This window comes from Myotis nattereri (genome assembly GCF_964212035.1).
Source record: "Myotis nattereri genome assembly, chromosome: 2".
Classification (NCBI taxonomy): Eukaryota; Metazoa; Chordata; class Mammalia; order Chiroptera; family Vespertilionidae; genus Myotis; species Myotis nattereri.
The window spans coordinates 17,555,719-17,568,054 of record NC_138076.1 but is presented as its reverse complement, the minus strand read 5'-3'; the positions used below and the strand labels follow the sequence as shown (position 1 = coordinate 17,568,054).

At 39.6% G+C, this 12,336-nt stretch overlaps 1 protein-coding gene across 1 annotated transcript in view; it reads left to right on the top strand.

Annotated features, from left to right (window-relative positions):
* The window catches only part of GTF2E2 (general transcription factor IIE subunit 2), a 95,828-nt gene that overhangs the window by 46,219 nt on the left and 37,273 nt on the right, over positions 1-12,336 (top strand). Inside the window, exons 7-8 of the mRNA XM_081083045.1 lie at positions 5,157-5,272; positions 6,582-6,713. Coding sequence (XP_080939171.1) covers positions 5,157-5,272; positions 6,582-6,698 — 233 coding nt within the window. The 3' untranslated portion in view covers positions 6,699-6,713. The remainder of the gene's footprint in view (positions 1-5,156; positions 5,273-6,581; positions 6,714-12,336) is intronic.

Genomic DNA, 12,336 nt, shown 5'->3' with positions numbered 1-12,336 from the left:
ACGTACCTTGGTTGTAGGCTCCTTCCCCACCCGGGCCCTGGACACAACCAATCCGATGTGTTTCTCTCACATCGATGTTTCCCTCTCTCTTCCAATCTCTGAAAAAATGAATGGAAAAATATTTTTGGGTGAGGATTAACAAAAAAACAAAAAAGACCCACCCACACACAAAAAACCTACAACAGCATTGAGTTAAGTAAAGGCAGGGATTACAGTAGAAATGTTTTATTGAAGAAAAAAAAAGACATTGTGAAGAGTTCTTATCAGGGAGTTTGCTTTGAAAATAGCCCCAGTGGCATTCTTTTAGCAAAAGGAAGTTAAATTTTGTTTTATATACTTGGAAGTCTATTGTGCCATGAAAAATTATAGTGTTGTGTATATACTTTTGGTGGTATGTTATTATACAGATCAGCTCTCCAGACCATTGCTGTCATGGTTGTAGTAGGTATTATTGCCTTTGTGATTGTGTCATAAGAGGCCCAGAGAATAGAAGCTCTGTACATGTCAAGTAGAAAGTCAAAGTAATTTCCATTTTCAAGGAACTGAAATTTTGCAATGCTGGTAACATAGAAGCTTGGTAAAAAGTCAGTTGAATAAAATTTACCATTGAGTAAAAGGTGTTTTTATCATATGCACTTTTATTCTCCTTACCCTTTTTGACATAAAGAGAGAAGTACACAGTTTAATTGTTATACAGTGACACCATGTAACACTTCTTATTAATTAATGAATACAAATTTTACATGTTGATAAAATTTAACAAAGTCATGGTTAAAACTCAAGAACTATTTTGTATGTGACGTATTTCTTTCAGTAGCTATGGTAAACTTGACATAAAATTCTGGTTATGGTGTACATTTTAAAACAATTTTGTGTCCCTTCTTGGAATTAGAAAAATGTGTAAAGTGTGGCTAAAAGGTAGGTAGTTGGGAATTCTAGCTTTCACTTAGAATGGAGAAAGCATTGCTCCCACCCTTACAACAACAACAACAAACCCTAGACAGCTACAAATGTACCGTTTTCTTGAATCTAGCAGAGATCTGAGGTTGCAGGGCTACCACCTGACCCCAAATCTAAGTAAAGAAAGGCAAGCATTAAGGAAAGATGGAATAGAAGTTCTTTCTTACCTGGGACAGACAAAATGAACAGTGTCCACAAGAATTCAGTTGAAAAAAAAATTTTTTTTTTTTGAGAAAGAAATACAATTTTAACACAAAATATACATGTTAAAATAACAGCAGAGCTGCCTGACTTGATCCTGTATTTTTTTCTTCAGGTTTTCATTTTCTTTTATTTTTTTAATCCTTACCTGAGGCTATTTTTCCGTTGGTTTTTAGAAAGAGTGGAAAGGAGCGGGAGACACAGAGAGAAATATTGATGTGAGAAAGACATATCAATTGGTTGCCTGCCACATGCACCCCAACCAGGTCAGTTTAATTTTTTAATGAACTGCTAAAGGCTTTGTATAGACTAGCAAGACAGTATAGAAACCCTGGGGTCTGCAGACACATGGGAATTTGCACCTGTCTCCACAGACTTAATTTGATGCTTACAAAAAAGATAGGGGGTAGGGTGGCCGTACTGCCCTCATTGAGCAGGTCTGGAGGAGGGAACAGTAAATAGAGGTTTCAGGAAAGATATGAATTCTACCTAAGTCCTTCTCCCTGCCTTTCCTATGAGACAAAGTCTTAAACTGCTGTGGGAGGGGAACAGAAAGAAAACCCTCTACCTACAGGAAAAAGGCAAAGCTGTGCTGGGTCCAGACCTTCAGCAGAGGGGGCAGGGCAGGACAGTGAGGAGGCCACTCCCCAGTCACCAGGGAACACAGTGCTTGCCCAAGACCAGGCTTAATGACAGTAACAGAGAACTCCCACCCCCATACCAGGCTAACCGAAATGGCTAGCAGTTAATGAATGCAGGGAAGTGCAAGAGCCTGGGGCTAACAGATCTTCTTAGGTGCAGCATAAAGGGAAGATCACAGGTTGAGCAGACACAGGAAAACCCTCTAGTAAACAAGCCTCTTCTACCCTAAAGAAGTATGTCTAGAGGAATTTGAAGCCTGTGGTGCATCATGGGTAACAATGGCAGCAACATATTCCAAACTAAGCTCAGGTTCTGACAATGGAATCACCCCACCTCCACCCACTAAAGGCCTAGCAGAAAGAAAGGCGTGCCTCATTCTAGGCACAAAATCTGTTTACCTCAGTCTCAGCTGTCTTGCAGAGGATATCCTGCTTTCAAAAAAATTGAGGCATAAAGAGAAACAAGAAAAGCAATGCACTTTTGAGGCCAGGGAATTAACTGAACCATATTCTTAGGACACAGATATTGGAACTATCGGACATGGAATTTAAAATAAGTGATTAATATGTTAAGCCTCTAGTAGAAGAGGCAGACAACATGTATGACCAGGTAGGATATTTTAGCAGAGACATAAACATAACAAAATCAAATGAAAATTCTATAAATGAAAAGCACAATAATAAGACAGTGTCTTCAGTAAGCTCATCAGTAAACTTGGTATGACCAAGGGAAGAATCTTAACTTTCGGATAGGCCAATAAAAATGATCTAAACTGAAATGGCAAGGGGAAAAACATGAAAAATTACAAACAGCATCCATAAGCTTTGAGATAATAAAGAGTGGTCTGAATGTGTAATTAAAATTTCAGAAGAAGCCGAAACCGGTTTGGCTCAGTGGATAGAGCATCGGCCTGCGGACTGAAGGGTCCCAGGTTCGATTCCGGTCAAGGGCATGTACCTGGGTTGCGGGCACATCCCCAGTAGGAGATGTGCAGGAGGCGGCTGGTCGATGTTTCTCTCTCATCGATGTTTCTAGCTCTCTATCTCTCTCACTTCCTCTCTGTAAAAAATCAATAAAATATATTTAAAAAAAAAATAAAAAAATAAAATTTCAGAAGAAGAGAAAGAGAATGGGACAGAAGAAGAAATGGCCAAGAATTTTCCAATTAACAATAGACAACAAAACAAAGATGCAGAAGCTCAGAGAGCACATGAGGCAAGATTACCACCTCCCCCCCCAAACAAATGCTAGAAAAGCATATATTCAAACAGCTGAAAAAATGAAGATGAAGAGAAAATATTGAAGGTATTCAGAGGAAAAAAGGATTACAGCAGACTTTTCATTTGAACCTGTGCAAACCAAAAGACAGTGCAGTAATATCTTTTAAGGGCCAAAAGGGAAAAACTTTTCAACTCAGAATTCTGTACCCAGCAAAAATAGTCTTTCAAAATGAAAGAGAACTACTTTCAAAGTAATACTCTCTTGACATGACAGAAACTGGGAGAATTCATTGTCATCAGACCTGCATTACTAAAAGTACAGAGGATGTTCTTCAGGCAGAAGGGATACTAGACAGTAAGTTGGACCTATACAAATAAGTGAGAGTGCTCTAAATGGAATAAATGAAGGTAAATATAAAATTCATGTCTTTCTAATTTAAAATGTTAATTTTTAATTAAAAACCTTTTCTTATTTTTAATTGCTCTGAAATATATAGCTGCTTAAAACAAAGATATTAAATGTATTTTGTTTTTAGAACATATGTATTAGTAAAATTTATGACAACAATAGCTCAAAGGTCATGACGGTTTTACTATTACAACATCTTTATATGTGAGCTGGTAGAATTTGCTTGGAATTAGAAAAGTTAGAAGTCCTAACTACCTACCTTTTAGCCACACTTTACACATCTTTCTAATTCCAAGCAGGCACTAGAAGCTCCAATCCTTCACACAGTTGAAAGCCAAGTGTAAACCGCCCCCCTTTTAATTTTTTTTTTAGGTTTACCTTTATTGTTGCAAGTATTACAGATGTCCCCTCTTCCCCCCTGCACTGATCTCCCTTCACAGGGCCATGTGCGAAAGGCCTCCCTGCTTTCCTGGGGAGGAAAGGCTGTCCACAGCCTCCTTTTATTACACAAATCAGTTCTCTGCACCCTCCTCCCCCCACCCCTTCACCTCACTATTGTTTGTGTCCATGGGTTATGCATATAAGTTCTTTGGTTAACCTTTTCCCACCCTCACCCCTCCACCCCGCAGTATAACTTTTGACTTCTCAAAAATATAGCTACTAATACCCTACTATTGACTGGAAGCCTTACTGATAACATAAGCAGTTAGTTAACATATATTTATATGTTATATACTGTATTCTCACAATAAAGTAAGGTAGAGAAAAGAAAATGTTATTAAAAATTTAAGGGTACTCTTTCCCCCTCCCCACGTGGGAGCCTGTACTTGTTCTTCAATAAATCTCCGCCTTCGCTATACCAAAAAAATAAAATAAAAAAATTAATAATGTTTGTCTGTGAGTTTTTTTCAAATTGTCACTGATCTCCAAAAGATTTTTCAATGCATTTATTGAAAGAAGTTTGTGTATAGCCCTGGACGGTTTAGCTTAATGGTTAGAGCACCAGCCCATGGACTGAACGGTCTCAGGTTTGATTCCCAGTCAAGGCTCAATTCCCAGTCATACCGTGGTTGCAGGCTCAATCCTCAGCTTCTGCGTGCTTATGGGAGGCAAACGATCGATGTGTCTCTTGCATTGATGTCTCTTTCTATCTTTCCTTTTCCCTGCTCCTTTCTCCTACTCTCTCTAAAGAAAATCAATGTGAAAAAAATATCCTCAGGTGAGGATTAAAAAAAAAAGACTGCATATAAACGGACCATGTTGTTCAAGGGTCAGCTGTGATCTGTATAGCTCCTCACTCCATATGAAACTGGTTTCCATTGTCCCTCCAATAGGAGAGGAAATGGAGTACTGAGCTCAGGGGAGATGAGCAGGAATTTGAACTATTTCAGTGCAGAGAACTGATTTGTGTAATAAAAGGAGACTGTGGACAGCCTTTCCTCCCCAGGAAAGCAGGGAGGCCTTTCCGCACATGGCCCTTCATTTACAGACTCTAAAAATAGAACATTACTGATCTGGTCTGTAAGGATGCAGTTCTGTTCTCAGGCCCTTCTGCTGCTCAGTGTCCAGCATTTGAATGTTGTCTCACTTCCTTTGTTTTTATAATGAAATCACAGATGTGCTAATATAGACCAGGGGAGATAATATTGAAGCTTGGATTTCCATCACAGGTGCTGTGGCTTGTAAACATCTATTGTAAAATATCTACTGTCTTGTTGGCACAGAGTTTCAGAAACTGTGGAGGAGTGTCACTGTGGATTCAATGGATGAGGAGAAAATTGAAGAATATCTGAAGCGACAGGGTATTTCTTCCATGCAGGAATCCGGACCAAAGAAAGTGGTATGTAACCGCTGGAAAAAAATGTAGTTCTCATTCTTTGAACTAACTGTTAGCCTGCTTTCTCTTCTCTTAAGAGCAGGTAGTCAGCTCTCCCTTTCAGTTTTTTCTGTGTCCTGACCCATTGATCTTGGTCAGTTGCAAACCAGATCACATGTGGTTTATTGAGGGCCAGCAGATCTCTGCCCTAAAGTGCTGCTCCCCAGGAGTGTGCGAGTTTTCCCCATCCGACCGCCCTGTCCTAGTAGTGTCTGCTTTTAAGCTCCAGCCATACCAAACTTTTCCTAGTGCTCACATGTCCTGATCTTAGCCTTTTAAGACTCTAGCCGTCTACCCTTCCCCCAGGCTCCTGCTCCAATGAGTCCCATAGTGTTGGTGCCTGGCTCTCCCTTAGTCCTGATCACGTTGAGTTGTCCTTGTTAACTTTCAGATCTCTCTGAACCAGGTAATACTGTCTTTGTAGCCTAAATCCTGCTCTGAGGAAGGATCTAGTTCACACTTTAGACTCCAACTGCAGCACCTCTCCCCATCTTTTTCTGTCCACCACCAGGCTGTGTAACTTGCCTTCTTTCTGACTTTTCGTGTGTGTGTTTCAGTGAATTTTTAGGGCTCCTTAAAAAGGAAGATTTATTGCCAGTGATCTCCGTAAATTAGTGTACTTACAGTACTTTATGGTTTCAGGTATACTGAAAAGAATAGAGAATAATAGTAAATCTTCATGTGCTCATCTACTTCCTAATTTTGCCCATGTGTCTGTGTTTTGCCCTATTTGCGTGAGATCTTTTTTTTGATATGTATATATTTTTAGAGAGAGAGGAAGTGGGGAGAGAGACATCGATGTGAGAGTGCAACACCGATTTGTTTCCTCCTGCTTGCCCCCAACTGGGGATCTAGCCTGCAACCCAGGCACATGCCCTTGACCAGAAATCGAACCAGCAACCTCCTGGTTCAATGCCCAGCCTACTGAGCAATACTGGCCAGGGCTGAAGTATATATTTTTAAACCAGATAGTAGTGATGAGAAAGCTTTGCTGCCTTTCTTTTTATTTACTTAGTTCCTAGAATAGTTCAGAGAAGTTTTTGTGTCAGCCCATTTATTCCAAGTAGAAGTATATGCATCATAATAGAAAGCATAGTTTCTTGTTTGTGGTTGGGAGTGTGCTATGGATTGATGTGCATGAGATTTGGTTACAAAGCAGAAAAACAGGCCAAATACTCCAAATCTCTTGCTGCTGGTTTCTGGGCATCCTGAGTAAATCCTTATGCTTTACCCCTCCGAGAGCTGTTGTTTCTGTTTTTACCTTTTCCTGTAGGCCCCTATCCAGAGAAGGAAAAAGCCTGCTTCACAGAAAAAGCGACGATTTAAGACTCATAACGAACACATGGCTGGAGTTCTGAAGGACTACTCTGACATTGCTCCTGGCAAATAGTGAACAGTTTTGTAGGTGAGCAAAGAGTTACAAATACAAAGTCAAGATCTTTCTTGTTGCTACTGGGATCTGAAGACTGTCTTCCCATTCTACTTCTTAGGACTGAGGAGAGGAGCAGTTCCGTTTACAGAACAAGTACAAATTACCAAACTCAAAGCTTATTCTAACTGAATAGGCTGATGAGAAATGTGATGTTCCCTGTTAACTTCTCTTACTTCTTGGGAGAGAGGCATGCAGGTGTCTTTGCTGTTTATCTCTTCTAAGTGGCTCCTGGTTCCATTTTCCTTTTATTCCTTTAGAACAAGTTTGCAGATAGTCTTGAATGCAATATTTGTTTATTCCAAAGTAACATATTTATAATAAAATCATTGCAGAAGGAATTGTAGAAGTTAGTGAATTAAGTTGTTTCTTTTCATTCTTGGCAATGGCAGTTGGCAGCTCCAGTCTTTAACTCCCACAGGGGGCGTGTTTGGGACGTTGTTGGAGACTGGGACCTGTGCTGCGTTGCTGAACATATGGAGTTCATAGTCGGAACTCAAAGCGTGCCTTTTGTTAGCCAGTGAAGCAGTAAAGGTACACTACATGTGATTTGTAATGTTTTCTTTTAAAAGGATAATCAGAATTTAGCCTCTTGGATTTTGCAAGTCATTGTCTCATGCCATCAAGGATGGATAGAGTCGTCTTGCCAACCTGAATGTCAGCTTTACAGCCTAACTCTCAGGAGACTTGACGGTGAGGTGCCTCTGGTGGAGAGTTTATCTCCTCATCACTGGGCAAGCTCTTGATCAAATACATGGGCTCGTAAGAGTCATGATGCCTTACGGGAAATCTCTATGATCATTCCAGCCTTCTGTAACAAATTACCCATTTTCCATAACTGTACTTGTGATACAGCCTGTGGTTGATCATTACAGTCCTCATATCACAACTTACAATTGTAGTGGACTATAAAAAAAGGTTCGGTGTTCTCAAAAAGGGTGCCATGGTATCCTAAAGCAGTAAGTACTTTGTGTAGATGACAAAGAGTCCTTTTGCGGCTTTAGTTCTTTTAATCCCTCTGTTTACTTATCACCTGCATCTACAGAGTCATTGTTTACCTCTTTCTTACATCCAAGCCCCAAAACATGGCATGAGAATATGTAAAACTGAGGCTCCCCAGAACATGGGGAACTTGCTGGTCTAGCTTTCTATCAGAGGTGTTTTGACAAGCAAGATGGGGCTTTAATGTCTTAAGGTATAAAACTAGTAAAAAGTTTTCTGTAAAAATCTGGAGCTAGCTTATCCAAGTATGCCTACTTTTCGTGTTCTCTACACACCATCCTTTTGTTTTTTTTTCAGTTTATTGAGATATAATTGACCTACAGCTCTGTACAAGTTTAAGGTGTAAAGCATAGTGGTTTTACTTACACATATCATAAAATCATTACTACAGTAAGTTTAGTTAACATCCATCATCCCATTATAGGTACCAAAAATGGTTTTGTTTGTGATGAGAAATCTTAGGAGTTACTCTCTTAATGTTCATATACCAAACAGCAGTGTTAACTATAGTCATCATGTCGTACATTATATCCCTTATTCTTATTACTGAAAGTTTGTACCTTTTAACTATCCCTCTCTAGTTTTCCCTCCCCGATCTCTCACCTCTGGTAACCACATCTGATCTCTTTTTGATGAGTTTAGATTTTATTTTAGATTCCACACGTAAGTGAGATCGTACAGTACTTGTCTTTCTCTGTCTGATTTATTTCACTTAGCATACTGCCTTTGAGGTCCATCCATGTTGTTGCAAATAGCAGGATTTCCTACTTTTTTATGGCTAAATAATATTCCACTGTGTATATATACATATCATCATCTTTATACATTCATCTGTTGATGGACACTTAGGTGTTTTCATGTCTTGACTGTTGTAAATAATGCTGCTCTGTACATGGGGCTGCAGATATCTATTCGATATAGAGTTTTTATTTTCTTCAGAAATATTCCCAGAAGTGGAATTGCTGGATCATAGGATTTTTTATTTTTTTGGTGTGTGGGTGTTTTTTGTTTGTTTATTTTTTATTCTAGAGAGACAGGAAGGGAGAGAGAGAAACGTTGATTGGCCACCTCCCACACGTGCCCCAACCCAAAGATCAAATCTGCAACCTTGGTATGTGCCCAGAATTGGGAATATAACCTGAGACCTTTCTGGTGCATGAGATGACACTGACTGAGCCACTCAGCCAAGGAGTAGGGTGGTTCTACTTTTAATTTTTTGAGAAAACTCATTAGGTTTCCATAGTGGCTGTACCAGTTGACAGTTTCACCAGCTGTACGCAGGGGTTCCCTCCTCTCCACATCCTTGCCACCTTATGTTTTCTTTTGACTTTTTCTTTTTAAATATATTTTATTGATTTTTTACAGAGAGGAAGGGAGAGAGAGAGAGAGTTAGAAACATTGATGAGAGAGAAACATCGATCAGCCGCCTCCTGCACATCTCCTACTGGGGATGTGCCCACAACCCAGGTACATGCCCTTGACCGGAATCAAACCTGGGACCTTTTTGTTCTCAGGCCGACGCTCTATCCACTGAGCCAAACCGGTTTCGGCGACTTTTTTTTTTTTTTAATATATTTTATTTTTTACAGAGAGGAAGGGAGAGAGATAAAGAGTTAGAAACATCGATGAGAGAGAAACATCGATCAGCTGTCTCCTGCACACCTCCCACTGGGGTTGTGCCCGCAACCAAGGCACATGCCCTTGACCCAAATTGAACCTGCGACTTCTCAGTCCACAGGCCGACGCTCTATCCACTGAGCCAAACCAGCCAGGGCTCTCTTGACTTTTTTGATGCCAGTTATTCCAACAGGCTTGAGGGGATATCTCATTGTAGTTTTGATTTGCATTTCCCTAAGGATTAGTGATGTTTGAGCATCTTTTCATATACCTGTTGGCCATATTTATTTCTTTGAAGGTATGTCTATTCAGGTCCTTTGTCCATACAGCAGTGCTATTTTTTTGCTATTGATTTGTATGAGTTACTTATATATTTTGGATATAAACCCCTTATCAGATATATGGCTTGAAATATTTTTCCTGTCCCATAGGTTATCTTTTCATTTTAATTTTTTTTGCTGAGCATAAACTTTTTGTTTGATGTAGTTCCACTTGTCTAATTTTTATTTTGTTGCTTGTGCTTTCTTTAGGTGTAATCTAGAATGTCATTGTCAAGACTCATGTCAAGTAGCTTTTTAAAAAAATGTTTTTCTTCAGAAAGAGTAAGGGAGAGGGAGAGAGAGAAACATCAATGAGAGAGAAACATCGATTGGCTCCTATGTTTTATTCTAGGAGCTTTAAGATTTCTGTTCTTACATTACTTTGGCTTTATAATTTAGTTTGAAATCAGGAAGTGTGATGCCTTCTGCTTTATTCTTAGGATTGCTGTGGCTACTTGGGCACATTTGTGTTTTATATAAATTTTAGGATTGTTTTTATACTTCTGTAGAAAATGCCACTGGAATTTTGAAAGGGATTGCATTAAAATTTTATTTTTTTTATTCAGCAATATATTTTATTTTATTTTTTAAATTTTAAAAATTTTTTTATTTTAAATGCATTTTATTTTTAGACAACCTACATGACATGTTTTTTCTTAAAGACAATGACTTTGCTACAAATAAGTCAAGGTCAAAATGAACGAAGAGCTCAAGATCAGTCCCATTTGGATGAAAAGCAGCAGCCAGTTATGCTGACAGGTGATAGATCCAAACTGCCAAATTCGTTAACATTTTCCCATTTCTAAAACACCTTTAAAGAGAATTACACCATTCTCATGGTAGTCCAGCAGAGCAACCATGCCATCTGCACTCATGTTTTCATCCATAAGGAACTCTGGTCTCTGTTCTTCAAGATTCCCTTTGATTGATTGCATGTAATCTTTGATGCACTTCTTTTTTTTTTAAATAAATCTTTATTGTTCAGATTATTATAGTTCCTTTTCCCCCCTCCCCATAGCTCCCCTCCACCTAGTTCCCACCCCATCCTCTGCCCTTACCCGCCGCAATGTCCTCATCCATAGGTGTATGATTTTTGTCCAGTCTCTTCCCGCACCCCCCACACCCATTTCCCCCCCTCGAGAATAGTCAGTCCACTCTCTTTCTATGCCCCTGATTCTATTATATTCACTAGTTTATTCTGTTCATCAGATTATTTATTCACTTGATTTTTAGATTCACTTGTTGATAGATGTGTATTTGTTGTTCATAATTTTTATCTTTACTTTTTTCTTCTTCTTCCTCTTCTTAAAGGATACCTTTCAGCATTTCATATAATACTGGTTTGGTGGTGATGAACTCCTTTAGCTTTTTCTTATCTGTGAAGCTCTTTATCTGACCTTCAATTCTGAATGATAGCTTTGCTGGATAAAGTAATCTTTTTGTAGGTTCTTGGTATTCATCACTTTGAATATTTCTTGCCACTCCCTACAGGCCTGCCTAGTTTCTGTTGAGAAATCAGCTGCCAGTCGTATGGGTATTCCCTTGTAGGTAACTGAGTTTCTTTCTCTTGCTGCTTTTAAGATTCTCTCTTTGCCTTTTGCCCTTGGCATTTTAATTATGATGTGTCTTGGTGTGGTCCTCTTTGGATTCCTTTTGTTTGGGGTTCTCTGCCCTTCCTGGACTTTAAGTCTATTTCTTTGACCAGGTAGGGGAAGTTTTCTGTCATTATTTCTTCAAATAGGTTTTCAATATCTTGGTCTCTCTCTTCTTCTGGCACCCCTATAATTCGGATGTTGGTACGCTTGAAGTTGTCCCAGAGGCTCCTTATACTATCTTGATATTTTTGGATTCTTTTTTCTTTTTGCTTTTCTGGTTGGGTGTTTTTTGCTTCTTCGCATTTCAAATCTTTGCCTTGATTCTTGCGCTCCTCTGGTCTGCTGTTGGGAGTCTGTATATTATTCTTTATTTCAGTCAGTGTATGCTTAATTTCTAGTTGGTCCTTTTTCATAACCTCGAGGGTCTCACTTGATTTCTTGAGGGTCTCACTAAATTTATCGGCGGTTTCTAGAAAATTCTTGAAAAACCTTATAAGTGTGGTTTTGAACTGTATATCAGGTAGTTTGCTTTCCTCCATTTTTGTCATTTCTGATCTGTTTCTTTGTCTCGAATTTTGGCTGCTTCCCTGTGTTGATACAGTGGCTTTGTGTGCTAGGTGTCCTATAGGGCTTAGTGGCTCAGCCTCCCCAATTACCTGAGGTGGACACTCTTGGTGCACACCTTTGTGGGCTGTGTGCACAGTCTTGTTGTAGTTAAGCCTTGATTGTTGTTGGTATCACTGGGAGAAATTGACCTCCAGGCCAATTGGCTGTGAGAATCAGCTGTATCTGCAGTGCGAGAACTGCTGTTCTGGAGACACCCTTATGGGGCAAGACTTGCTTCAGTGGGGCTTTGGTGCTCACTGAGTCTGCCCCCTGAGTGTGTCCCTTATGGATCTGAGGAGTTGTAATCTGGATGGTCCCAGTCTGACCACTGGGTACACTGACTCTTGGATCTCTAAGGAGATGCTAATTTAGCCTCTGCCTGAGGCTACCCAGCAGGAGCTACAGAGAGATCTGCAGATTCCTCTTCCTTTTTTTGTGGTTTGGAGGTGCCCAAATGAG